The sequence below is a fragment of the Micromesistius poutassou genome, assembly GCF_964030765.1.
Source record: "Micromesistius poutassou genome assembly, chromosome: 9".
Classification (NCBI taxonomy): domain Eukaryota; kingdom Metazoa; phylum Chordata; class Actinopteri; order Gadiformes; family Gadidae; genus Micromesistius; species Micromesistius poutassou.
Window position 1 is genome coordinate 5,989,376 of NC_140279.1, and position 27,860 is coordinate 6,017,235.

At 42.1% G+C, this 27,860-nt stretch overlaps 1 protein-coding gene across 1 annotated transcript in view; it reads right to left on the minus strand.

Moving 5' to 3' along the window:
* Positions 1 to 20,485: 20,485 nt before the first annotated feature.
* The window catches only part of LOC311353247 (BMP/retinoic acid-inducible neural-specific protein 3-like), a gene marked incomplete at both ends in the record, with an annotated part of 36,295 nt that continues 28,920 nt past the window's right edge, over positions 20,486 to 27,860 (minus strand). The window contains 2 exons of the mRNA XM_084473093.1: positions 20,486 to 21,602; positions 26,387 to 26,609. Of these exons, the coding sequence (XP_084329219.1) occupies positions 20,486 to 21,602; positions 26,387 to 26,609 (1,340 nt within the window). The remainder of the gene's footprint in view (positions 21,603 to 26,386; positions 26,610 to 27,860) is intronic.

Here is a 27,860-nt window from a genome sequence, read left to right on the forward strand (position 1 = left end):
GAATGAAAGATTGCAAGGTTGAATGAACTATAGTCAGATGGGTTCTATGCTATTCTCCCTATTTTAAAAAAAAAAGTATGGATGTACAGAATAAGTACACACACATAGTTAAGGTTTACATGTAGCTAGTTTTTGTTGCTGCATTTATAATGCATATGAAGTGCATCGTTCTGTTTCGATATGTTACATTTTCTTTATCAGAAAATGTCAATCTTATAAACACTTGCACACTAATACACTCAATTAAATCATCTTACCAACATAACTCCTGCTTAATCTCCTCACCATTTTTATTAGATGGATATGTTTTAATGTAACTTCAATGCACTTGGTCATGATTGAAACACCAATGAAATACAGAAAATGACCAACTAAACTGTAGAAATGAGTATAGAAAATAAGAAAAATAAATACGCTTATTTAGATATATAGGTTCAACGCAAGTCCAACGAAGACTAAGACAGAGGAAGAGGAAGAAGCGTAGAAAAGTTAAGATCAGAAGAAATTCTTGTCCCGGCTCACTCATGAATTCTGATACGTTTAATATATTTCAACAGAGGCAAAGCTTTCCAGCACTTTCCCTTGGTCAGCATTGTTTTAATATGTACACCCATTTTCTCCAAAAAAGTGAAGCATGAAAAAAAATAAGATTTTGACTCACCAATCCCTTTTTCTCGCTTAAATGTTGACAGGGTTTGTGCCTCAGTATACCCCAGGGATAAATCTGTCTTGCTAGGAGGTATTTCATAGGCAAAAAGGGAACATAAACGTCTCCCCCTGGGAAATTTTTAACAGACACTCTGCCCCTAGAATCAGTTTGTTCTTTTGTTATAAATTCCTAAGAGAAGCAAAGAAGACCCTTGCATATACTATCCTTAACGTAATATGTAAGATTGGTTTCAGTAAAAGACCATGAATTGTCTGGAGGGCATGTTGAAAGATATAAAGGTCTCTATTTTTTTTTACTATGCCTGCAACTGTGTCATATTCTGTGAGAAAATGATCTATAAACTTTTCACCCAAACTGCAGTTTCCCCTCTCTTCTCCGGCTCACATTCACAAAAAGAGATCTGAAGAGCTAAAATTCTCTAAACGTATTTACTCATTTGACTCCAGAGTTAGCCTCCCACAGGTGTATTGAGTAATGTGTTCCCATTTAAACTTTGCACAAGTACTTCACGAACAGCCTCGCCGCCCAATGTTAAAGAATCTCCCTGAAGCCCAGCAATTTACAGAATCCAAAGTTACCTCCATCCATATCCAAAGTGTATTTGCGTGAGTCAGAAACTTCTCCTGCTGCCCATCCAGCAAAAAACATAAAAATATTTTGATCATATTTGCAGCGGTACAATAATATTGAACCCCTCCCTGTAGCTGGAAGCATCGATAATGGAGAGGAACCAAACTATTAAAATACACAGCTATGTTTTCTACTTCTAGCTGTGATGTGAATTGTAAACTCAAAGTTACCATCTGATAAAATCATATTTCAAAGCAACAACATAACTCAATGCTGTTATGCAGGAGGCACACCAATATTGAAGATCATGTTTAAGATAATGCATACTTTGGTAAGGGGTTTCTGTGGCACCTTTCACCGCAAAAAGTCTCAGCTGAGGGAGCAAAGCTGCGATTTGTCTGGTCTTGATGGACTGTTTCAAAAGTAGTGTGGCTGCTTTATTTTGTATCCTGGGTGTCTCTACCTCTACAAAAACAACAGATTTGACATGGCAATTCTTAACTTTTTTTTCACATTTTTCTTTACTGATGGGCTGATACATGTCGGGCTGTTTCAAGTTTCAAACAAGATCACATTAACACATCAAAATGGATAATTTCACTTTTGGAAAAATCTGTCCTGACGTATATATATTCCCTTGGACCTGTGCATCAACGTGACTTTGAGAGACCGCTCTCCTGTCAGATGTTCAAACTTTATTGCCTTCACATCCGTCTCAGGATCCATGAAGAGCACAACCTTAATACGATGTGATGGCTCATCTTGCCGGCAGAGCGAAATGAAACACTTTCCTTCAATTTAGCCCCCTCTCTCCACATCTTTTCAACCTTCTAGTATATATTGCAAGCTATACCAAGACACCCAATTAAGCACATACACTACATCGTAGGGGTTTTCATTTAGCTGTCATTTCAGAGTCCCATTTGGGAGCTCTGGAGGAGATGGGTCAATTAAAGATCTAATATCTGGCCAATATTGACAAGTAGACTGTAGAACATATGGCTCTCATAGGGAACTATATCAAGCGTCTTTGTTCTGAGATGAAGTTCGTAATTAAAAGTGGAGTTTGAGGAAATACTGTACCCCAAAGGGCTCAATCCCTTGACGGCCGATGCAGCCCCGCCCCCCCCTCCCCAAAACACTAATGTCTAGATAACTAATTAATAACTAATTAGCCAACTCCTTAAATTAAACATTGTACATTATGTGTTATGACTAATGACAATGCCACAGCTGAAAAACAGGTGGAACGGAAAATAGGACAACATTCGCAGGCTGATCTGATTAAACATTTTGCAGTTTGTACAGTACCAGGATATATAATATATTTCCAACTAGCTTCCTGTTTGTGCTGAATAAGGCCCTAATTATGGCCCAGAAACATACTATTTCACACAGTCCTTCCTGAATGTCAGCCTCACTATCGCATTTATTTCTCAGTGTTCAATGCATAAAACATGGGCTTCAAACATGAAACGCTGTGCCATTAGAAGTGCTACTCACCGTTTTATAGTGAAGCAAAACAGTTCTATTAAGTAACTCATAAATAATAGACTGAATCTGTTGGGGTTTCATATGGATTCTGTATAGAAATTCATGAACGACCAAAAAAATTTGCTCCAAACAGTGATGTAGAATTTGCCCTATTGTGCAGAATAATTAGTCCCCTGTAGACCAATTTTGATCTAGAACCCTGTTTAATAATTTTTCATCTGAGGTTAATTATAGAGAATATGGTAAACAGAATTGAGAATCTATCACTCAGGTGTGATCAAATATTGATACTCCTTATCTTTACTAATTTCCTTTTCTACTTCATGATTGTTTCCCTTGCTTCATATACAGACAGGGCAGCATTGGGCGAATTGGCTGAACAGATGTCGCTAAAAGGACGCATAAACCGCATACCACTTGGCACATAATGAAACACAGCGGTGATCGCTTTCTACAAATTAACCTCACAGCATATAGTTTTTTGGGGGTTTCTTGTTTTTCCTGTATTTGTTCAGTAGCCAGAAGCCAGAAGTTTTATACGTCGGTCCAAATGAAAGCGGTAATGTGAACAGTAAAATGCCTCTGAGGGAGAAGAGGCTCTTTATTAGATCCGTTAGTGTGTTTTACTCCTGAGGCGGCGTTACAGTATTGGATATTGAATTGAGTTCAAATCTGGAAAGAAATGGTGTTTGGTTGTGAGCATGTTTTATTCATAATGTAAAGTTCTTCAATCTAATGTTAACAGCAAAATACACAGAGCAAACAGCCTGCCGGCCCCAAGCTCATGTGCAATGCCACTCACGTCGCAGTTCAGGAAAAAAATATTTTCCCTGAACCTTTGAGCATTCACTGTGTCTTAACACCTTCCGCATCCTGAATCAAATTCTAAGAAATAAGGCTTTATTTAATATTTTAAGATGCCATCCAAAGCTGGGAAATAGTGGTACCATCCTTCACTAATTGATGTCAATTAAAAAGAAAAACAAAATACATATATTGTCCATATACAAAATACAAAATCACATGAAAACTACCCTTGCCGTCTTTATATACTTCCTACTATCATGTCCTCTATCACCATTTGTTTCCCTTCCATCCTAAATATTGGTACTGGCAATGTGAATGGCCAATGACAAAAAACACTTTGGGCTTCCATTACTTTCAAATCATTTACTTGGTGTGAAGACTGCAATCTCATGAAGTATTCTCTCGTGCTTCTTCTGCCTTTCTCCTTGCCATGAAAAAGACAGGGGTCAGTGCAGAAGGGGGGATGAATGACAAGCATGAAAAGTAACATAAGCTGAGGCTGGACTGGAGCGGGCCCCTCAGCGACACGGTGCCACTCGGCAACAACAGAGTGAAACAAGTGGGTTTCTGTATTCAGAACAAAACTCTGTTTGGTTTTTGCTGAACTCTGTTGTTGCTTAGAATAGATGCAGTAAGCATTTGTTCTGTATGTCTCAAAAGAGAGATAGCCCTTGTTTTGCTCTGCTAATTTTTTTTTTTTAATAACTATGACGGTAGTAATTGTAATCAAAAACGTTTTCTCTGGTATGGGATCATGAAAAAACTGCTTTGGCAATTCCTTAAGAACGTGGGACAAGATAAGTACTACTAAGATACGACAATATTTTAGTGATCCTAGACAGTGAATTGTGGTGCTGCAGCAGCAAGTACAGGACATTTGTAGAATAAAAAATCTATACACACAGTTAGTAGAAATATAGGGTCAAAAATACAATAAAAAGAATAAACAAGGTAACCAGTCGGGATAAGAGTGACGAGTTGGTGAGACTATTTCCAAGAACTGGTTGATAGAACAAACAAACAAACATTAACGTATATTAACTATTTAATATATTTATATTTTCTGTCAAATAAAATATAACATGAAACATAGAGTACTTGATTGCACTTTGCGTTCATTGTACTGTTCGGTGCAGTAGACAGTTAGGTCCAATTGTAATGAAATTATGTTATAATGCACCGTAATGCACTGAGATACATTTTCTCTTCTCTGGCAAAAACCATACTGCAGGATCCCAGGTAGGCAGAGGTGTAATTCACATCATCCTTCAATGTCTTTGGAAAGATTGATGGCTCACCATGACATACAAAAACAAAGCATAAACCTTCCAAGGTTCAGGAAGTCAAAGGAATTTCATATTCATCCATGTGCTATGTTTTCATCAAATTCACAAGGGCACCAATCTTAATATAAATAGTAAAAATAGTAGTAAAAAACTTAAATCAATAGTGTTGCTTGAATTTTTTTTTTTTTTAATGACGTCAGGCGGCTCTCTGTGAAAATAAAATCATAAATATTCAGTGGGATGGACAAAATACTTTAAAATCGCTATAACAGGAAATTAATGTACCATCTCTGAAATATTCATTTTCAGACTCATAAAGTCTGCATTTAGTCTGAGTAAGAAGCAGAGCAGCAAGTGGGTCCCTCTGTGCTATGTGAGGACGATGACGTCGATGATGACGTCGATGGTGGTGGTGGAGGCTTTAGAGGACACATATATTTTTTGTTATTCTTAGTTTGTGTTTTTCACTGCATCATAATTGCCGTTCGTCAAGCGACCGCAGGAGGCCCGTGATCTTGCCGGAAACTGGGAAGCGTTTGAAGAAATGCGCTGAGTACCGCTGGGACAAATGGAAATAAGAGGGCAGATGAAACCCTTTTGATGGTTGTGAAAAAGAAAAAATCATGGAAATCGACTCAATAATAGCGCTAGTCTTAGAAACACACACAAAAGAAAAAGCCCATCGACGTCAACAACAACAAATAACATCCAATTAAGCTAACGCAGCAGCAAACCAAAGCCAAAAAGGCATGGAGCATTTTTCCATGCGTTCATTTCCCACGTAGCTCAGGTGTTTTCCTTGCGAGCAAGGTAATTGTTCCTTATTAGCAGGCGTGAGGCGGCGCAGGTGGAATGGTGGGAAGGAGCGGGGAGGTCTCGCATCTCCTGGTGGAGTAGCAGCGGCTCCACGTCTCCACACACACACACACACACACACACACTCCAAACCCTCTTCACGGCTCCTCAGCAAGCTGCCATCTTTCAGATGACTAGTCACACCACCATTTCCCCAGGTTGGTGACAACCATGCGGCAGCGTGACAAGACTAGGGCTCCTGTCACTTCATGCACACACACACACACACACACACACACACACACTCGTGCGTGCACGCAAACACACATATACACACTCATATTCACATTTACACAGATAACCATTGCCGCTGTGCTCGTCCCAGTCCCGTTTTCAATCAGATTCCTCATGAAAGGTGGTGGAGGTGGATTCTAAAGGTCTGTATGGAGGCACGCTGTGTAGATTTCCCCCTCCCAGCCTTAATTGCTTTCACCGATGTGTCACATGATGTGTAGGCAACACAACAGGTTCCCCTAGGCATGATATTCAGGAGCGGCTTTTGTCACCCGCGGGTGTGCTCTGATCTCTGAACAGTTGGCTCGGCGCAAACTCTGCGGCAGGCACGGAGAACACTTCACCCTATTGTGTTTCCTCCTCAAGGAGCTTCCAGCAACGACACATAAAAGGAGAGTCTGGCTGGGGTTGGGATAGGTAGAGTCGTTTTTTTTGCAGTTTTGAACTCATCTCTTTGCACACTTTGCTCCAGAAAAGACAGCCTATATAAGAAGGTAATGTGCGGATTTCAAAGGGGTGAACATGTTCCATTTGAAATGGCCCACTGTAGAGAAATATATGAGTTGTTTATGAAATACGCATACCCACTCCTGATGAAAGAAAATGAAAATGCATGAACATTAGGTTTTATGGAGGCAGTCATGGACGAAATAAAAATCCCAAGGGTAGACCAAGCTTTTCTAATTTTGCCAATATTATAGGTGTATTAGTAATGGCTGTGGACAAAATTATTTATCACTACTGCTTTTCCAGACCAATGAATGGTATGTTGCGTCTGTGTGTGTGTATTGCATATATATATAATATATATGTAGATTAATTAAAAATGTTATTAAAATTTTCTGAAATATTAGATGTAGCTCCACATACACGTAGAATGCTGAAACGTGTTGTCTACCTACTCCAGTAAATATATTTGTGATTGTGAATGCTTGGTTGAAGTTAATTTGTCAGAGCTTATTTAACATATCTGATATGGTAATTATCTGAGTGCGGCTCGCAGCACTTCAAAGGATGGCACGGGGATGGTGTATACTAGGGTGTGCTGGGGAGGGACTGGTACTGTTATTCTGATCTCTACCGGAGTGGAGCAAACTTCTCCCACCAGCCGGTATTCCTCAGAGACATTCGTTGATGGTTTTAGTGCCCCCTCACTGCTACGTTGGTGGAGAAAGCTTCCTATTTAACATTTGAGGAAAATAAATAAATTCAAAAAATCAAATCGTCTTCAAAGGTTTTCCTCCAGTGGGTCTGAAATAGCAATTAAACAATCCTGTCACCACGACAACCCTCACCCACACCGACTGTAGCTGCACCGAACTGTAGCTGCACTGAACTGAAGAGCATGCTTGCAATGATGATGTATGTAAGGGATAATGTATAGAACGCCGGTCATTATCGGGAAAATAAGCCCCGACACAGTGAACCGGATACCGACGCGGAACGGAGGTGTCTTGCTTCGCCCTGAAGGGGCTTATTTTCGATAATGACCGGCGACGTTCCATACATTATCCCGCTTATTTCGCGGCTACTTGCCAAAATTAAAAAATAACTTCACATGGTATGTCACAGAGGAGTGTGTTCAGTGGCAGACTGCTGTCCCAGTCCAGCTCCACTAATAGACTTAAGAACTCTTTCGTCCCCCTGGCCATCAGACTGTACAACAGCTCCCAGTAAGGGCAGGGAGGACAACAACAATAGATGAATAATATATGTATATATAATAAATGCTTTACTGCTTTGCTTTATTGGCTTTTTAGGCTTCAGTGAACTATGCTATCGCTTTTATATATAAATAAACAACAGTTCAAGTTAGGCGCGGAGTGATACTGGACTCTGTAAACTGAACGGGCGTCATAGCTGTGTGTATACGCTCAATATACAACGGTTGGGAACCAATCAGATCGCTTGATTTAGGCCCCCCGTTTTATAATAGATAATAGACAATGGACAATTTATTTATATCTGTATTTTGCACATCCATCTGCACTGTTTTTACTCTCATTTGTACTGGTTTACTTTCATTTGCACTGTTTACTGTCTGCACCGTTTATTGTATTGTAGCTACTGTTCATTTTATTTTATATTTTAATTTAAGTTGAAGTTTATTGCAGCTACTGTTAATATTTTAATTTAATATTTTAATTTTAGTCTAATGTATGTTTAATGTATGTTTTATGTTTTATGCTACTGGATACTTGAATTTCCCTTGGGATAAATAAAGTATCTATCTATCTATCTATGTCTATCTGTCTTTCTACAATTTATTTGATACCATCTTTTGTAGTTTTGATCAGCAGAGAAATAGTCCGCCAAAGACGTTGACGTCGCTTAGCAACGGAGTACACTGGGGTTGATAAGTTACTGGACTACTTGCGGAGTGATACGAGAGACGTAAATCAGAGGCAAAAAAATCCACTTTTCTTGACAGCGGTCATTATATGCTTAGCAACGGTCATTATTGCAAAATAATTCACCACTGGAAGTCGAGAAGACCCATGCACGTGAACTGAGCGTTCCACAGCATTGAGAAGAGCCGTGTAATAAGCTTTTATAAGTCACTTCAACAGCCTCAAACTCCTGTGTTATTTCAGAATGTCATGACACATTCTTACCCCCAAAGGTGTCCAGTGGCCTCCGTCCAGCTTGTCAGCGTGTCTCACACGGAGAGTACCCAGGGCGATAGCAGGACAGAGAGACACTAATAAGGCTGCTAAATGCAGCACCAATCCCTTTTCTACAGGGAACTCTCTGCCATCCCGTCCCTATTTCAACCTCGAGGAGGGACACTGAATCACCCGTTACATGCACAGACGCGCGTACACACATCTACACGTACATCTACACGTACATCTACGCTGGTACAAACATATGCATACACATATACACACAAAAACAGAAAGGGTTGTGGTATACTGTACATTGCACTTGTTTTGGCAACCTTTAGCAAAAGTATTATGTTGGATAATAAAGACACAGAATAAGATAACATGTATTCTTGTGCTTGGCCTCTATTATTGTCTTACGACACAATTTTTGTGTGCTGATTCATTTACTTTACAAATCCCACCAGAGCATCATACGACTTCTCATCTCAAACTAATTAATTTATGTCCCGCCACAGAGAAATCAAAAGATAGCTCGAACATTTGTTGGTATCTATGAATCATGAGATGTTTTTTTACGCCGTCCGCAATTTATGGAGGCCAACCGGAAGAAATGAAAGCTATGATACCTATGATGCATTGGAATCCAAACAAAGGAGCGTGTGTGTGCTTTAGAGTGTCTTGGGAGGGGAAAACGTCTCCACGGAACCAAAGTGACACACCTGCGTGCCTGACACACCATCCATTAGATGTGAGTGGGCGCCTCCGAAGGCTTACTCTCCATTGGCTGAGGTCATTAGTTTAGAGCTGCTAGTCCCTCCTCTCTCTGTGTGGACCTATAACTGCCGCTTCTCACGGGGGACACGCAACACCTCGCAAGTGCTGCACATCTGTATATAAATGGCTGTTGCCACCATGGCTGGCGATGCCGTTTCCACGTCTGCTAACCCTGTCCTGCTTGGTCTCTGTTTTCCAGAGAACATCCCTTCCCAACTCCCATTCCCCCCTCCACTGTCCTCTCTTTCCAACCCCCCCCCCCTCCCGCTCTCCTCGCACACTCTACTCCGGGATGACTGACTCCACCTTCCTCCTTTATCATCCAACCCAACCTTCCCATCTACCCTGTTTCCCCAGCACACACACACACCCGCCCTCCACCACCACCACCCAATTCATTTTCCTCCTCTCTATTTCGTCTCAACTCTTACTTACCAGAACGCCACTCAATCTAAAGCCCAGCCCCGCCCCCACCTTTCCAGCCCCCCTCCACACACACACATACACACACACACCCTCACACCTCTGTTTCCTTTCTCCTTCTGGCTGCTTTCTACCCCCCCAACTTTCCCCTCCATCTCCCGTCCACGCCAGCCTTGTTAAACAGAGCTCCGCATCAGCAACCCCACCCCCCCCTTTTCCATCCCCCTCCTCTCCCCGCACTCAGCCTCCCGTAGGGTGTGTGTGTGTGCCTATGTGTGTGTGTGTGTGTGTGTGTGTGTAAAGACGCAGCCGGGCCTGTCAGCCTGGAGCCTTAGTTAATCACTCAGCCGGCCCCCGCAGTCCAGCAAACATGCCACTAGCTCCCTGGACGCTAATAGTCAGACAGGAGTTAGAAGAGAGCCAGGGAGGAGCGGGAGGGAGCAGCAAGTGGGGAGGGGCTCATTAGGAATACAGGTATTTAAAGAAATGGTCCATTTCAAATAAGTGGATCGTTTGTCTCCGGTGCAAAGTAGCCATCACTTTTTTTAGCGAGACAGGCATTTTTTTGGATGTTTTTTCCGTTTTGAACAATCTATGCCGCATGCTACTCCAGCCCCATAACTTTGGGGAGGAGGAGGGGGTAGGGGGGTTGGCTGCAGATTAATATGTCCTGTGTTTAGGATCGGAATATTTTAGCCCCTGAAAGAGAGGTTTTCTAGATTGCTAGCAGAAGTTTTTTCTTTTTTTTCGCTGACACTTCGTGGCTGCCACGACGATGTGTGTGGGTGTGGATGAAGTTGAAGTATGACCTCCCTTACGCCCATGACATTACTTCAAATAAGGAAAGGTCGCTGTTGGCTCGTCGACTTAATCAATGCCTGAACTGTACCCCATCTATGCTATGCTAATATTGGCCAGTCTCTGGGGGAAATTCAAATCCACTGTTTTTTACCTTGCTCTGATAAGACAAAAACACACTGAACTCCTACTCAGGTTGCATGCATTCATACAAATGCACACACATGTGTCCACACACATAGACACAAACTCAAACAGTCATAAACGCTTTCATGCACACATACGTTCACACACACAGGCGCACGCACACACACATGCACGCTCAAAGACACGTGCATGCATTTGTACAAAAACACACACCCACACACAAATAAACACAGACACACACACACATACTTAGACACTAACACAGACAAACACACTTACACGCACACATACGTACACACACACACACACACCGGACTGAAGTGCAGTGTAGGTGCCTGGAAGGAGGAAGCAGTGGGCCTGTCATCATGTCCTCTGGTATTAGAGGAGTCTTCTCAGGTGTGCTTGGATGGCAGTCTAGGGTGTTTACAGTGGAGCATCATTAGCCCGGCATCTCACAACCCTAAAATGTCACATCCACACAGTAATGAACTCTGAGAGCCACACCGCTATTCCCAAACTTCCCCTCCTGCAGCTCCCACATTAATCCCACACACTGGAAAACCCTGCAACTCCACTCCCTGGGCTCATTAACACTGGCAGGTATCAAGATAGGAATAATGAGGAAGTGCCGCAAGTCAGGACATATATTAAGGAAAAGGGAAGGAGAAAAGGAGGGAGAGAAAGGGCGAGAAAGCTTAAACCTTGTCATAAATAAGAAAATATCCCCGCCAGAGACAGCGCAAGCTCTGGGAAAGGGTGCAAACTGACAAACGGCGCACATTCTTGTCTCGGAGATGGTGACATCTACCACCCCCCCCCTCATCCATCCAGGGCTGGAAATGTAATCATAGGAATGTCAAGCCACGTGCCACATAGAGGCAAGCACAGGCACACAATACAGTCTGCTGGTCTGCCACGCAGAGATACATCTGCAAGGATGGCGTTAAGTGAGAAATAAATAAAAAGAACCTTAGATGTTCATGAGGGCTTTGATGCGGCAACATGGAGTAGGTGTTACTTTAACATGAGAGAATAGGTTAGGGGGGAAGATACAGTCTGACAATATGTCAGGGTGGCATTCACAACAGCAACACCAACACTAGGCATTGGGTGTGAAAAGGTCATCCTGTCACATGCACTGTCGGGTCTTGGGCCGGTAGCATCACCTCAGCCCAAGCCCAGGTAGACAGGAGAACCGGGGCAGAGAAGAGCAGACTGGAATCCGATGGATCATAGGATACGTAATATGAATTATGTGTGCCAATATGAAAATGAGTCAACAGTTTGTAATAAGGTGTAATTCATTTATCGTTAATTAATATGAGTTAAAGGTTGTATCAGCGATTCTAGGCCGAAACATATATGATCACATTCATCTGATCTTTCGTCACAATCCGCTAGCTGCCCGCCCCATAAGCAGGCGGTCAAAAAAACGTGTCTCTGTAGGCAGCCTATGCTCCGAGATCATACACAAAAACAAATGGTACTACCAACCACTCAAAACCAAAATAAATAGTATTCCAACCAATCACTGACAAGGGGTGGGTGTTGTGGGGTTTTGCGCTGCGTTCATGATAGTTTTTACTGGATGCACGAAACATGCAAGGGAGCCCAACATCGCTGATACAACCTTTAATGGAATGATTTTGAATAGCTAACTGTTAATTAAATCTAAGCTAATGGTCTAGTAATTATTTACTACTACATGGTGTTCATGTTGTTGTATGTCACTGTGGTTCTCTGTGTACTCAAGTAGCTCATAACTAATTGCCCCCAGTGGGAATAATCCATTTGTTTTGAATTTGGGGTTAACCAAGGTAATGGTGTTCATGTTAACTAAGGTATTCAGTTATACATTATTAAATAGGGTTTGGGTTCACTAACCCAACAACCCTAACCTCTATGCTAATATATAATAATACTTATTACTGCATGAACTAATGTTAATTAATGGTCACCTAATGTGCCCATTAATAACATTAGTTCATGCAGTAATAAGCATTATTATATATTATTATATATTAAATAGGGTTCAGGTTCTCTAACCCATCAACCCTAACCTCTATGCTAATATATAATAATGCTTATTACTGCATGAACTAATGTTAATTAATGTGCCATTATTGTAAAAGTTGACCAAAAATTAAATATATAGAGCTATAGATGTTGCATTGTAGATATTGCGTACAAACAGTACAAATGTGCACCACTGTCACACAGTCACTTGCTTTCATAAGACAAACATTCAATAAAGGATACATAAAAAAAAATAAACAAATTTTGTATACATATCAATTGACATTAATTAAATAAATCTGAAACTATTCAAATGCTCCCCGTGTTTGAACATGGCGAAGAGAATGGCATGGAAATTGTGAAATACTCAATTAAGTAGCAGAATCAAAGCAGCCCAAAATAAGTGCTGGGAGCGTTTTAAAGCTGCCAATGGGTGGCATTCAAGTAGCTCACTGAAATTCAATAGACATCACTGGTGGGTCTTGCAGCCATTCTAACTAATGGAATCTGTGGGGAGCATTGATGAGTCAGCATTCATGTTAAACACTGAACATGCTTCAAGCTAAAGTCCTGTAAAAATGCACAGAAAATATTGAGTTGGTTTTGATTAATGTTGACAGGATTCATTGTGTCATTTTACACTGTCATTGTGGAAAATTGCGACCCAAAAATATCCCTTGTTATTTTCTTAAGAAAGAACAGGTTCCATATGCAAGGTGGCATATCGATTGATATATTCATATCGATGAAATGTTTGATGAAAATGTTCTGCTTGCATTTCACTACCTGTACTGTCAAGTAAGAATCCATGAATGATATAATGATGAAATGAAGTTGGTGTTCAATGAGAAGATTTATTTGAAAAACTGCATATGGGAAAGCATTCTCAAGGTCTTCCCCAAGGACTTTCTTTCTCTGCTCGTTAAAATAATGTGAATGCTATATTGTTGCTGAAGCACAGGTAGTCATTAGTGGGTCTGTATTGACCCAGCAATAGATTCTTACTTAGGGGTAGTGAAATGCAAGCAGAACGTTATGGTATATTTTTACTCATGTTTATGCTTTTCTTAAAGGATAACTGGGATTTCCCAACCTGGAGCCATCATTTTGGTGCTAAGGGACCAATGCAGACAATGCAGCATTTTTTTTAATTGTTCAAGTATTGAGCGAGGACTCTACATCTGTGAAAACAGGCTGCAATGTAATCCTCTGCAACTGACAGGCTGTGTTGTAATTATGAATGTCGAACCACATTATGGAAAGAATCCATACAGAGAAAAACACACATTTTATTTACCTATCGCTTAATCTGATATGTTTGTTATTGTGTCGAACCAATAACAAACATCCAAGTCTCGCCGAAGGAGAAATCTCACTCTGAAATGTCGCGCTCTGAAGAGTTGAGTGGTTGCAGGAAATCTCTCTGGTTGAAGGAGAAAAACTCTCCTTCACCCAAATCCTACAGTTTCTCAGGCTGGCTTTACACGACAACGATCTGAACACAAGCCGCAAAAGTGGCGTTGCGTTCCCACTTTTTTCTTTCTCACTTAGACGAGCATCTTTGGGTGGAAATCTGCATGCATACGGTGACGCAAAAGTGTGTGAAATCCGACATGTTTGTTGTGGTTTGCCTGTACTGCACGCGGATGTGACGTAAACGCGTACGGGACGAGAGCCAGCGTGAGCAGCTCAGAGCACACCTTTTGCGTTGTTAACCCTTTAGACGGAAACGCAACGGTGGAGCGTTTTTTAAGATTTCCACTCTGGAGGGTGGAATATAATATAAAAATATTTTGTCGGTTTCACCCAGGAGTAGTGGTGGATTTCATGATTCGTTTGAATGAATCAGTTTTCGTCGGTCAGTTCACCAAGAAGAGTCGTTCATTCTTCGTTCGTTCGTTCGCATTTCTGGTAGCTGTGAATCATGATTCTCAGTCACTGAGTCAGTCAGACTCGGCTCCTCCCTCGTTCTCGTTCAAACGAATCGCGAATGCACGTTCGCGAATGCCGAGTTGGTCAGACTCGGCTCCTCCCTCGTTCTCGTTCAAACAAATCGCGAATGCACGTTCTCAGCCGAGTCGGTCAACTCCTCCCTCGTTCTAATTCTCAAACGAATCACGATCGTGCAATGGTGCAAACGGTCATCAATCAACACAACATTAACTAAGTTCCTTTTAGCTGAGGAGTGCTTCATGTTCGGAATCGGGATGTTGTTGCCCGGCTGACTCTCGTGACTTCTCAGTCCTCGAGTCTTCACCGCTAAACACAGTCAGTGAACGAACGGCGACTTGCGAGTCAGTGCGACTCAGCGACTAGTGGGTGGAGCTGGGAGTCGAGTCTCGGGTTAATGAACGAGACGAACGACGACGAACGAGAGCAGCGAATCAGGTCGGTTCGTTTGTTTTAAAGAGTCGTTCGTTCAAACTGATTCGTTTGCGAACGAGCCACCACTACCCAGGAGTGTTGTCGTGTAAAGCCAGCCTCAGTACTCCTCTCTCCAACACTCACTCAAGTTTCCACCATTATTTTCCTCCAACAACTCCTCTCTTGCAAGAATTCCACACAATAACAAATAGACCTGATCAATCAAAAGGAAATAAAAAAGTTGTATGGCTCTATGGTGTTCCGTACTGTGGTCAGACAATTATTATAACAATCTTAGAAAAACAAGCAGCTTTAGAGGATGTACATTGACAGGCTCCATTGCCCCGAAAGATTAGATTGCAGCCCGTTTCACAGACTACGACTGCAGCGTTCTTGCTCTATACTGGACCAATCTCCAAAAATATTCGTCCCTTAAGAATATGATGGGAATAGGGTCCAGGTTCAACAATCCTGAAGTTATCCTTCACACATGAACTGAACTTCTATTTTCCCTCATTTAAATTGATGCCTGAATTGAAATATGAATTGATGCAGGAACCTGACATCAGTAAACCATCAGCGGTCAAGAGCTCATTCTGTCAGTAGACAATTGGAAACATATTGTTATGATTCTGTGTAATAAAAACAATGGGAAAAAAAAACAATAATCCTTAATGCAGTAATAAGATGCAATAAGAAATGTCCAAATCATTCAGTACATTCATACAAAAAAAACAACTTTGAAACGTCCTGGTTGCATTTAACGATTTAACGATCACGTGCTACAAAAATATTGTGTTGGCCTCTCAAAGGTAAGTTATGTTTGGGAATGGAGGCTTTGATTGCTCCATGCCCTTGGGTGGAGTTGATACATAGAGAAGGGAAGGTGGTGGTGTTGCAGGTGGCAGTGTACAGGTGCAAAAGTAGGCCCTTATAATTGCCTGTATAGCATTGCCAGACCTCCTTTGGGTGTACGCTGTGATTTCCGAGTAAGAACCTCAGAAATGAACCACTGCATTCTAAATTGAGGTTGGCAACCTCCGTGCATGTCCAGGCGATTTTTCAAATGAGTGTTCGCTGGGCCTGGGAGGATTGGCCGCGCAATCATAGGCAATTGGAACAGAGATGGACACAAATACAGTGTACCTTTTTTTGGCAAGTGTAAGTAGGTTGGGCAAGAGTGGGCAGAGCGCGATCTTCAAAGAATGAGCAAAGAAGGCGAGAAGGAACAAGAAGAAGCCCGTGTTTTTTTTTATTTTGGCAAGAATTTAGGTTGGCATATTTTTTTTTTAGCGGGGGAAGAATATTTTTTTCTTCCCGTAAGCATTGCGATTTTTATTCCTTCCCCTCTCCTTCTCAGAACAGAGAGATCAGAGGAATCTGCTTGTCGTCTTAATAAGGACTGCAGGGCTGTACTGACAGCTCTTTGAAATCGCAGAGCCAAAATAGCACATTTCACCGAGGCCTTCTCACAGATCCCATTTACAAAGTTTGGTAAACGTTGTTCTACGGAACCATGCTGGAAATCTTTTGTGATCCAAGACGATTCTCGATACGAAGGGGAAGGGGCGGGGGAAGTCGGTGAGCGATTGTGAGTCCCACCGCATGCAATCACTGTGATTGCTTCATGTTGTTTTGCATTGTATCGTTGTGTCCTCATACCCTTTTTGTGTCATTCCCATTTTTATTTCAACACCATCATTGGCATGCTGTACAAGTACACAGAATGTGTTCACTTAGTGGGAAAAAGTGCATTTCTTCCAATTCATTTCAAACGCGTGACTTGAACCTGGAGAATTTGAGTGGGACACACATTTGCATTTGGCCAACTAAATCACATTTTTTATAGACCCCTCTCGCAATTACATAGCTGCCGTGTTAATGCTACTTTCAGATGGAATTAGTTCTTTATGTGCTCAGATGCTTGTAGTCCATTAATTTAGTTTTATTGCCACTAAATTAGTTTTACTTACACCCTCTGGCAGGGACGTCTAATGTGCATAAAAATAACTTATGCCCCTAAACATTCCTACTCAAAATATTCTGCTCAAGTATACACTCAGGCTTCCTGGCTCCATGAGAGTAAATTACCCTCCAAAGAGCCTTTCCATTCTGTCAATGAAAACATGGTGAGATATTTGTTTTGTGTCTTTCTGTTCATTTTTCTGACCCCAGCTAATCACATTTATTCAATGTCACATATCACCCCCCCCCCCCCCCCCCCCACCACCACCACCACCACCACCCCCGCAGGCTGTGCATTCTCTCCCTATTCTACATAAAGTGTGTCACATGGAGCATTTCCTCCAAGGGATTGGACAATCAAGACATTATATTGTGATATGATAATGTTGATATTGAGGATATTGTCACCTTCACCGACCAAAATCTGCATGAGTCAAGGCTGTTTCACTGTCATATTTATTATACTTGGAAAATGTTTTTGAGTGCCTATATAAGGTCGTTATGATACTTCTGGGCCTTGGGGAGCCACTCTAGTTAGGGACACATCAGAACCAGGGTCTAGCCTGGCTCCGCCCGCCCACCTACTTCCGCCCAAATTTAATTTTCCCTTCAGTAGTCAGTCTGGGGCTGGGGCTTGTTAGTGGGATTTTGCCCGAACAAATTTCTGTGTGACCAATCAGCGAACAGAGGAAGTGGCTGAGAACGATGACGTCGAAGTAGCGACGTATTGTCAATGACAAGACCCAGCCTCGACAGTTGACTGCAAACATTATCTCTGTCCTTACTATCGAATATTAATGTAGAATTTGTAATTGTTCCTTGAACTCTAAAATTAGATGAACAAAACCTGCAGCTATCGTTGACAGACATCTTCACGCTTCATCTTGTTTTGTTTGTGTACACAGCCTGCGCATGCGCGCAACGTAGTTTCCGGCCGGTCCCGGCGCATGACAAACGTCACGACCAAACGCTATTGCGAATGGTTATGGCAGATCCAGAGTGGCACTGGGCAGATCCAATAGTTTTAAACTTCAACAGACACCCGCCTCCAAGTGAGTGAACGTTTGCCAATTACAGCAGTTCCAGACCTTCTGTACAAATGAAATGAAGTACGATGGTCTGGTAGCACCAGGCTAACCAGGGTCTGCTTGTGGAACGAACTATAGAATATATTTTCTCACTTAAAGGTGAGAGAAGCCAACGTAGATTTTAAACCACTTCTGGCTTATTTCTGATCAATAAGGGCATCTCTTCCATGATTGGATTATGGAATGCATCTTGTGTGTCAATCACAGGTGGGTAAAATGTAACAGTTCTCAATGATGAAGAAACGTAAAGAAGGAGGGAGAAGAGATGGAGGGAAGGTTTCTTTGCTTTCTTCTCTCTTCTGCTCTACTGATATTACACACCCCAGCTTTAATTAGATGGAAACTGAATTATATGATAATGACAAAAGTGAAGCATGTTTGATAGGAAAAAAGATTGACCTATGGGTTTAAATTGTACAACTGAAAATAAAAGGTTACACTTTGTTTCTTCTATTAAAATGACAGCACGAATGTCAAAGTATTACTGTCCAGCCAGACAGCAGAATACTTATACTTTATACTTTATATATACTTTAACAGCTTGTTTCAAATATTCAACATAACTATTGTTAAAGGAAGATTATATCCCAAATGCCTTTGTGCATTTTTGTCAACATTTGATTTGGTCTTAACACTTCTGTGTAAAGTGTCTAATTTACCGCTTGGCATTTGAAGGCCAAGCACAGGTAATTTCTTCATTTTCAAGGTTCTACAAATACATTCAAAGTAAAATCACAATTGTTCCGCTTGAGAAACTCTCTATGGGCTACGATGATTGGTGTCAGATGCAGACCGAAGCTACCAGTAAAAAGGATGCACTGCATTGACACTATTTGGTTATGTGTAACCCTTCGTTGGCTTTTACATTTCACGCCAATAAATGGACACAGCAACTTGCCCAGTCAGAGTCTCTTGCCATTCCATGCCCCGTTCTCAATCATTCAATCTTGTGGAAAAAAATAAGTGATTGTTGCACTCATCACAATGTGAAAAATGTTTGACTTCATATTTTTCACATTCCGCACAATTCTGGTTCTGGACTTTTTTCTTTGTTGAACATCTCATGCTACTGCAATAACAGACTCGCCTTGGGAGTCTGTTAAAAGATAACCCAGGACTACACAGGAGTAAACAAATTAAATGCTAAAAGTTTTTTCTATGAAATTAAGTGTTGAGAGAGCTGTCAAACATTGTGAATTGCTGCCAGAGTTGTCCAATGGAACTTCCAATGGAAGTGATAAGCTTTTTAGATTTTAAAGATTTTAGAGGTTAATATCATAAACATTTAATTATGGTACCCTAAAATGTATCATCCAGGGATGTGTATTGTGAAAGTTTTAGCCATAACTGTTCTCTTGTATGGCTTTAACATCTGTAGCTAATCTTTTCCCTAGTGTTTCATGAAACATAATGCTGTATTTTCAATATTTCTTTAAGAACAATGACTTAAAATAAAAAATACGTATCACATAATAAACTTTTATTTATTTACAGACACACATAAAAATGTTATTTTTGTGTATTAACAAATTGTTTTGTACATTTTATAGACATTGCTTGGAACCGCTATTTCACAAATGACAGTATTATAAAAATAAAATCACATGTAACTTAGGGGGCCTCTAACATGGCTCTTGTAATTAAGGTGTAATTTCATCATCATTGAAATTTGAGTAATACAATATTTATGCTTTTTTTTTACAAATATGTTGAAGAAAATGTGAATTTGCTGTTCTGTCAAAATATAAAAGTATTATTTACTAAGATGGGCCATGGAAGTAAATTAAATAATAAAAGAACAATAAAAGAAAATATTTTTTTCTCAGCACATGTTCTGAAATACAAAAAACAGAAATGCTCCAAATTATGATTATGATCATTTAAAAAAGAAAAAAACATATATAAAATGAAAATATAAACATGCTGGTTTAAAAATATGTATAGAGGGAATTGAACACATTGCTTGGATAATATTAACAGCAAAAGCTTTTTTTACATAGGTAACTGGTTAAAAATGTTGTGCATTTTCTACAAACTTGAGCACATAGGCAACATTGTAAGTGACGATAAAGTTGATAAGGTCGAGCTTTGTAACTGTCAAGTTATTTTATTTTATCATGACAAGAAAACAGGTGAGCTGGATGTGGTGGAAGTCCTCCTTTAACACTACATGGTTGTACAAATTCTTATGAGCCATGACATAACAATCCCAAATCGCACTGCTGCGATTTTGCAACAGAAATTATCTCAAATCATCCAATGTCCCCTCTTTGCTCTTTTTGCTCTTTGCTCTTGTTTAACATTATTGGGGGATTGTGGGGAGAGCTGCACAGCCATCTGTGCGACTGGCAACCCAAACCATGTCCCCCTTAATCCCAACTGTCTTTAACTACATAATTTGGTTGTTTCGTATTCCCTCGTGTTGGGCTGCTTAGCGCTGAACGTCTGCAGTGCTGCCTGGATCCTCACCACATCTGCGGTGGACAGCTTGAGCCGATGCCTTAGCAGGCAAGAGAACAGGTCCAGGATCTGGGGCCCTGGCGGGGACAGTCTGTTGACCCGGTCCCGGATCTCCACCAGCTGCAGCAGCGCAGAGTCCTGTGACCCCTGAGTGTACGGGTAGTCCAGCTGCAGGATCAGGTCCTGGATGGCGTCGGGGTCAAAGTGCATGCTGTAGCCGTACACCTGGATGCTGTTGATCTTCATGTAGCCAAAGTTGCTCCCCGGCTCCAGGAAGTCCAGGGGCTCGTAGTAGACGGAGCCGTTCCCGCTGGCGGCCGGCGCCTTGATCCGGCTCCGCAGGTAAAAGTGCACCGTCTCGAAAAAGGTCTTCCACTTGTTCCCCAGCGTTAAGGTCCAGTTGTAGCAGTCCAACGGGCCGTCGAGTCTAGTCCTCTCCCAGTCCGGGTAGCTGTTCTGGTCGATGGGCATGATCCAGCTCTCCGAGTGGCTCCCGCCGAAGGGGTTGATGTACACGGACAGCAGGGGCTCCAGGGTGCTGTTCTTGGTGAGGCACACCTGCAGGGACATGCCCAGCAGCATGTGCACATGGTTGGACTTGTACTTGTTGCTCTTGAGCGTCAGCAGCATCCGCTTGCGCCATGACGGGTCGAACCAGCTGTTGAGCCGCACGTCGTTGCTGACGAAGATGCCGTGCACGCCGATGCGGCTGTCGCGGCGCTCCAGCAGGTAGCGCAGCTCGGCGTCCTGCAGGTCCGTCTCGAAGCCGATGTAGTGGTCCGTGGAGTCGGGCGCCTCGTTGCGGCACAGGCCCTGGCTCAGCATGAAGCCCGGGTTGCAGGCGGCGCAGCGCGAGCGGTTCTCGTAGGAGCAGGACGCGCAGCCGACTCCCTCGCCCACCGCGCAGGGGATGAGACCCTGGCAGGACGGGTGCTCGTAGGGGCAGGCGCAGCTGCGGGTCTCCTCCAGGTAGGAGCCCAGGTGGCTGTTCTCGCTGCAGTACAGGATGGAGAGGATGTAGCCCAGCCAGTAGCTGAAGGGCCTGCGAGAGAGAGCCAGAGAGCGAGAGAGTGAGAGAGCGAGAGAGCAAGAGAGAGACGAAGGAGAGAGCCAGACAGAGAGTGGCGGGGATAGAGAGAGAGAGAGATAGAGAGTGAGGCCAGAGGGAGGCGAGAGTCCGAGTTGGAGAAGGGGGAAAAGAGTGATCAAGAGAGAAAACATAGAGACAGAGTGAAAACAAAAAGAGAGAGAGAGAGAGAGAGAGAGAGAGAGAGAGAGAGAGAGAGAGAGAGAGAGAGAGAGAGAGAGAGAGAGAGAGAGAGAGAGAGAGAGAGAGAGAGAGAGAGAGAGAGAGAGGGGAAGCGTTTAAATACAAATTGTTGCAAAAAACATTGTCAAAACAGCAACCAAACACTGTAATTTGCAACCTTCAGACAGCTGGAGATAATCAAGCACACACACACACACACACACACACACAAAACACACACATTCAGTTTAGTTTGCACACACATTTGCACCGAGTTGCATACTCAACATCAGTATTTCTAACACGTGCTCATTAGAAAAACTCTCCACTTGGTTTTGCTGTCTAGCATCTCCCCCTGCTCTTCTTGGACAGCTCCCCTGTCTACTCTGTGGGAGCGATGCATGGGGGAGGGGGGGGGGGGGGGGGGGTATTGAGAGTAGGAGGGAGGTTAGAGCGGGGAGTAGGGGGAGGAAGGTAGCTGTTCCCTCACTTCCCGGTTGTTGCCACCCTGTCTTCCTTCTCACTGCGGTTGTGGGTGTAGCGGGGAATATGCAAATGACGATCAGAGCGAGGCAGACCCCCGGCAGGTGTGCTCACACACGGCGTGCGGGTGTTTCAACACACAAGCTGTTGACTGTCAGTCATCTCATTTCACACAGATCCACATGACACATCGGCCAGCGGCGCTATGGCAGTAGATATTCTGTAGTTTGGATGTGTGTGTGTGTGGTTTGGAAGTGAGACCAATGGATAGGATGGCTTTTTTGTCTTTCATTTTGGTTGTGTTTTGTTGTGTTTTCTTACTTGGCAGCAATGCTGTTGTGACACCTGAGATGTTTCATTTCTCAAAAACGTTTTTTTGTGATATGAAAATGTTGATGCGATACTCAAAGGAGGAAGTATGCATCCTTTCCAATACCCGTATATCGTATTCGAACATTGTCTTTAATTGCATGAATAACTTTTGAACCTGCCTTCCAGCTTACATGTCTGTTGTACACTGTTAATTATAATATCTACATCTAACAATACACATGTTAATGTAAGTGTTTACATGTATATTTTTGCCTGTACATACATCAGGGGTTGGTATGGGAAAACAAGGTGTACGTTATTTATAGTGTTAAAAGAAAATACGACACATCAAACACATTGATTGAACATCTACAAAGAAATCCATCAACAAACTGAGGCAATGTTGTTGCTGAGACTAGATATTAAAGTCTCCATCTAGCAGTCTCATATTTTTCTTTGACCTTTGATCTTTGTTTGATCAATAACCTAAAACCTGTTTGCGCCTCCGGATGATATTATGAATCTCAAACGACTGCGTCTGGTGCTCAGACACCTCTGGTTCTTCCACTTCCACGTCAATATTAAGTACAGACTGAACCGCGAAATGGAGGAGAAAGGGATTGTTTCCCGGAGTTGTCTCCCGCTGGAGCCCCGCTGCCCGCCGGAGCCCCGCAGCCCCGCCCCGATCCAAATAACAAAGACACTGTATTCACACACACACATGTGGCGCTTGCACGGTCCTAGCTCATTGTCTCATTGGCAGGCCAAATTCTCTGGGCGGGCCAAGCAGAGGAAGGGGAGGTAACCTGGCCCCATATGATGACATATGGGGCCAGATCCCAAATCGGCGCGTTTGAGCTTTCATTTTTTCAAAGGCAGAGCAAGATACCTACTGCTCGTTTTTACACCTAATGCAATTTTTAGCTATTGGGGGACCCTAGGCAGGCTAGGGGAACTCATATTAATGTTAGAAAACCTTATGAAGTGAAAATTTCATGCCATGGGACCTATAACTTTCTTTGTTGGTCTCAGCGTTACAAAATACCTTACAAAATACAGCTATTATGCCAGGGAGAAATGGTGCAATAGCTTCAACATGGTGCATTCGGATAACTGGTTACCACATGTTGTAGGATGGCTCACTTCAGCCATCAATCAACATTTGTTCCTGATAGCATGAAGCATGGCTGACTGCTATCACACTGTGTGTGTGTGTGTGTGTGTGTAATATTTTTTTCTTTACATGAATATGGCCATGTTTATATGCATAGATCGATAATACAAGCATCCCAGATACAGACAGTGTACATTTATTAAGTTCTATGCCTTTTATAGCATCTACATTCCCAGCAGGCCTGGAATTATATGGATATTTATATGTACACTATAGCTGCTTTCAGACATGTATGTAAGTCCTGATATTCTCCTGATATTCTCCTGATGGGCCGTATGACTGGACAACATCTCCTGAAAAAATACAATCTCCTGAAAAAATACAACCCCATAGGTAGTATTTTCCCCGGAGGAAATGTAAATTACCTTATATGTGAATGAGGTGTAGAAAGTCGGTATTTCTCACACCACGTGAGTGGGTGTGTTGATGACGCTTTGGTCTGCATTTGCATGTCATTGAGTCGCACCCTAAATGATAATCAGCCTGTTGCCTTTTGTTCACTGAATGATTAAAAATATATCACAGCTGCACCCATATTTAGAAAATCTTATTTTTATTTTATTATTATTTACAACAGTGAACTGAACATTATAGGGTCCCTGCTGTTGATGCTAAGACACTCTTTCTCTGGTAAAGCAGTTGTTCGCGATGTCTTTCTTCTTCGTCATTTCTACTATTTGGCTCTAACTCATGCTCCAATCTTTTATCGATGCTTCCGATATTGTGGATGCAACGGAATATATGATGCATCGTTGCAGCAACATTTAAGATGATCGCGATGAGTTCTGCCCGTTATGCCTCCATGCTGTCATAGTTTGTTTTGTCAAACCAAAACAAACTACAGTGACAGCGGCCACACTTATCCCGCCACCTGCAAGCCCAGCTATCTGATGTCTGAACAACACCGATGTCTGCATATAAAGAATCAAGTCTGAATCACCCACAAGGTCGATTCTCCTGATGTAAAAATGCTGAGAAAGTGTGAGGATATCTTGTCTGAAAATGGCTTATGCAATGTAGGTTCATCTCAACATTGCAGTTTCAAAGCTATGACATTTTCCTTTTATAGAGGCAATTATTCATATTTATTTGAGTTTGTTTTAATCACACACGGCAATCCATATACAATACATAATAGATAACATACTTAACTTATATTTAATCACATGTGGGTGATCTATTATTTGTTTGTTTTAAATGATGAAGGCTTACACTTTATTACATTTTAAGTGGACTTGAGTATGTTAATGCTCTTCAACGCTTCGTTTGTGAGGATACGCATCGTTGTTGATCGATGGCCTCGGTGCTAACTAAATGGTACGGCAAAAAGCTACCATCATCCCAAACGACATAATACTTCATCTCAATGAGATTGTTGTGTAATAATGAGCAGGGCAGTCAAATGAGGTAAACTTCTCTGAAGTATAACTTCTCTGCCAGAAACTAATCTGCTGCCTCTAGGCCAGGGGTTCCTGTAATATCTTCAAACTCTATAAATATCTTATAGCATACAGAACTGTTCGGTTCTCTCTCCGGTATTTCTTTTTTTATTGAAAAAGGAACAAAGCAAATATGATGTAGGCCATAAGAAAAAAATCCCCAGATATTGTGAAATATAATAGACAGTTTTTGTATATTTCCTTTCGATGATTTGACATTGACGGCATTTAACTTTGATCAAAATCTATAAGAACTCTGTCTTAAAAAGTGACTTATTGGATTTGTACAATCTATATAAGAAGTTTCTAATAAGCCTTAGTCTAAGTCTAGTGGAAAGGACCACAAAATTGTAGGTATCTTTCTGTGTAATCTCTGTTTAATATAGGGAGGGGGGGGGCGGGCTGAGTGGCAGGTTTTGAGCAGTGGAAGCTCAGATCAGTTCAGAGCCGGTGTGAGTGCTGTCATTGAAAATAATGGTTTGGAGTCGGTAGAATGGTGAATGCTGGTGGACTGGGCATCCAGTGTGGGGCCCCTTAAGTCACTCACATGAATGCCTTACAAATCCTTTTGGCTAAATGGGAAAAGCCCAAGTAAGCTATTCTCACCTTCTCTTCCACCAGGAAGCTATTTTCTATGATTGAGCATGCCCAAATGCTCATCTGTACCAAGCCGCAGACTGACTGAGGTGTAAGCGGGCGACGTTTTCAAACTCACAATGTTATTACTACAAGATGTTATATTCATGACATCTCCCGAGTTGTTATTTTTCAAAAATGTTGGATAAGTGGAACCAGGGTTTGTTTGAGCTCATAGAAGTCATATGGGCTTATTTTCATATAAACAAAAAAAATCTAGTGTCCATCACTGTTTGCCAAACTTTCCATAAAAAAACAAGTTGTTGGTTGTGTTTTTCATTAGCATAATAAGGGCAGAAGATGCAGATGATGACTGCATATGGAACAGATTTCTCACTATGGTGTACAACACTTTTAATTGCAATCGCACTTTCGGAATGTCTGGAGATTTTCACGGATACATTTTCACACGTCACTCACACACATTACCATGGAGCAGTACACACAGACGCACGCGCATGCACACACAGACACAAAATTAAAGTATTAGTAGAAAAAGTGCAACGGTGGAGATGTGAATGCGGGCTTCTCACCTCTCCCTCAGCGTAATAATTTTTGGCTGCGTTCGACACCTCTTGCTGAGCACGAAGAGTTTCTTGACGATGCGCCGGGCTTTGCCCAGGAACTGCTGGGTGCTGAGCTCCAGCTGCTTGTAGCGCTGGTGTACGGCTGGCTCCATCCTCCACAAGTACTGGATGGCAGAGGTGTTCAAGGCGTAGAAGGTGGGCAGCTTCCGGACAAAGTTCTGGAACTCGTCTGGGGGGTATAAGGGTCAGCAGAGGTGTGAAATGGGTGAATATCCTCTGATGTGGAAAGTAAAAGGTCAAAGCCAAGATGACTAATAGAATTTTCCTTGAGGTCATTTATTTCTCCCCGGTTAATGCTAGCTCAAGTTTAGTACGACACTTGGCTTTTGCAGGATGACCACATTAGTCCAGAAGGCAACGAGGCAAAGTGCTATTAATTGTGCTAAAGTGCTATTAATTGACATATATGCTAATTAGGGGTTGACAAAAAGTGCAGCACTTACTTTGGGTTAAGAGGAGTCTTTTCCTATTTTTTATTTTATTACCAGCCAACAGAGTTGCCAAAGCACAGTGTGCAGATCTCTGAGCACAGAAGAGAGAGAAAAGGACCACTGGCCTAATGGCAAGACAGAGTGCAGCGAGAGGACATTCTAAGTCTGCTGTGCTGCATGCAGCATGCAATATAGGAAATATTGCACCTCCACGGGAATTCAATAAAAATATCATGAGCAGATGATTTATGATCCAGATTAATTCAAGTGCATCTCTAATGAGCAAAAACCAACGAGCTGTTTGGTGATTAGCAGAAACCGATCGCACAGTAATCCGACAACGCGCACACAACACCTATTTCCAGCCAAGCCCAGCCTCCCTGGCAAATTAATCTCAGAGTATTAGATCTATCGTTGAAATGGAGCGCGATATTAAGGCCTGTTTACGGGACATGACGTGGTGGATTCCAGCACTCCTTTTGAAGGTCTTACGACTTTAATTTAGAGATATTTAATTGATCTGAGGACTCATAATAGGTTTGTGAACGTGCGAGTCGAGGGACTGCCGGTATTAGAGAGGCGCCTCATGCTCAAATTAGATGGAGTAGCACATTTACACCTCGGCTGGAGTCGAAGCGCTCCGCCAGACTTTAAGGCACGCTTTACTCAGCACAATGAAAGGCCGTTTGGAAAGCCAGGCCTGGCAGGCTCTCTCAGAAGGGCATTTTAGGAAGATTGAAGGGTTGTAGAAGAGTACAAAGAATTTACATCGAAAGGCACGTAACGTATAAATGCAGAGGCAAATATCGTTTCACAAACTAATCTAATTTTCTTTGTGTGCTGCTGCATTGACTGAAATACATGAAGGGGAATGCAATTTGTGAGCATGCTGCACTGTATAATGAATACCCATATACAACAATTGGTTACTGACTATGTATTACTTATATCACGGCAAAAGACATTATGATAATAAGATATCCATATTG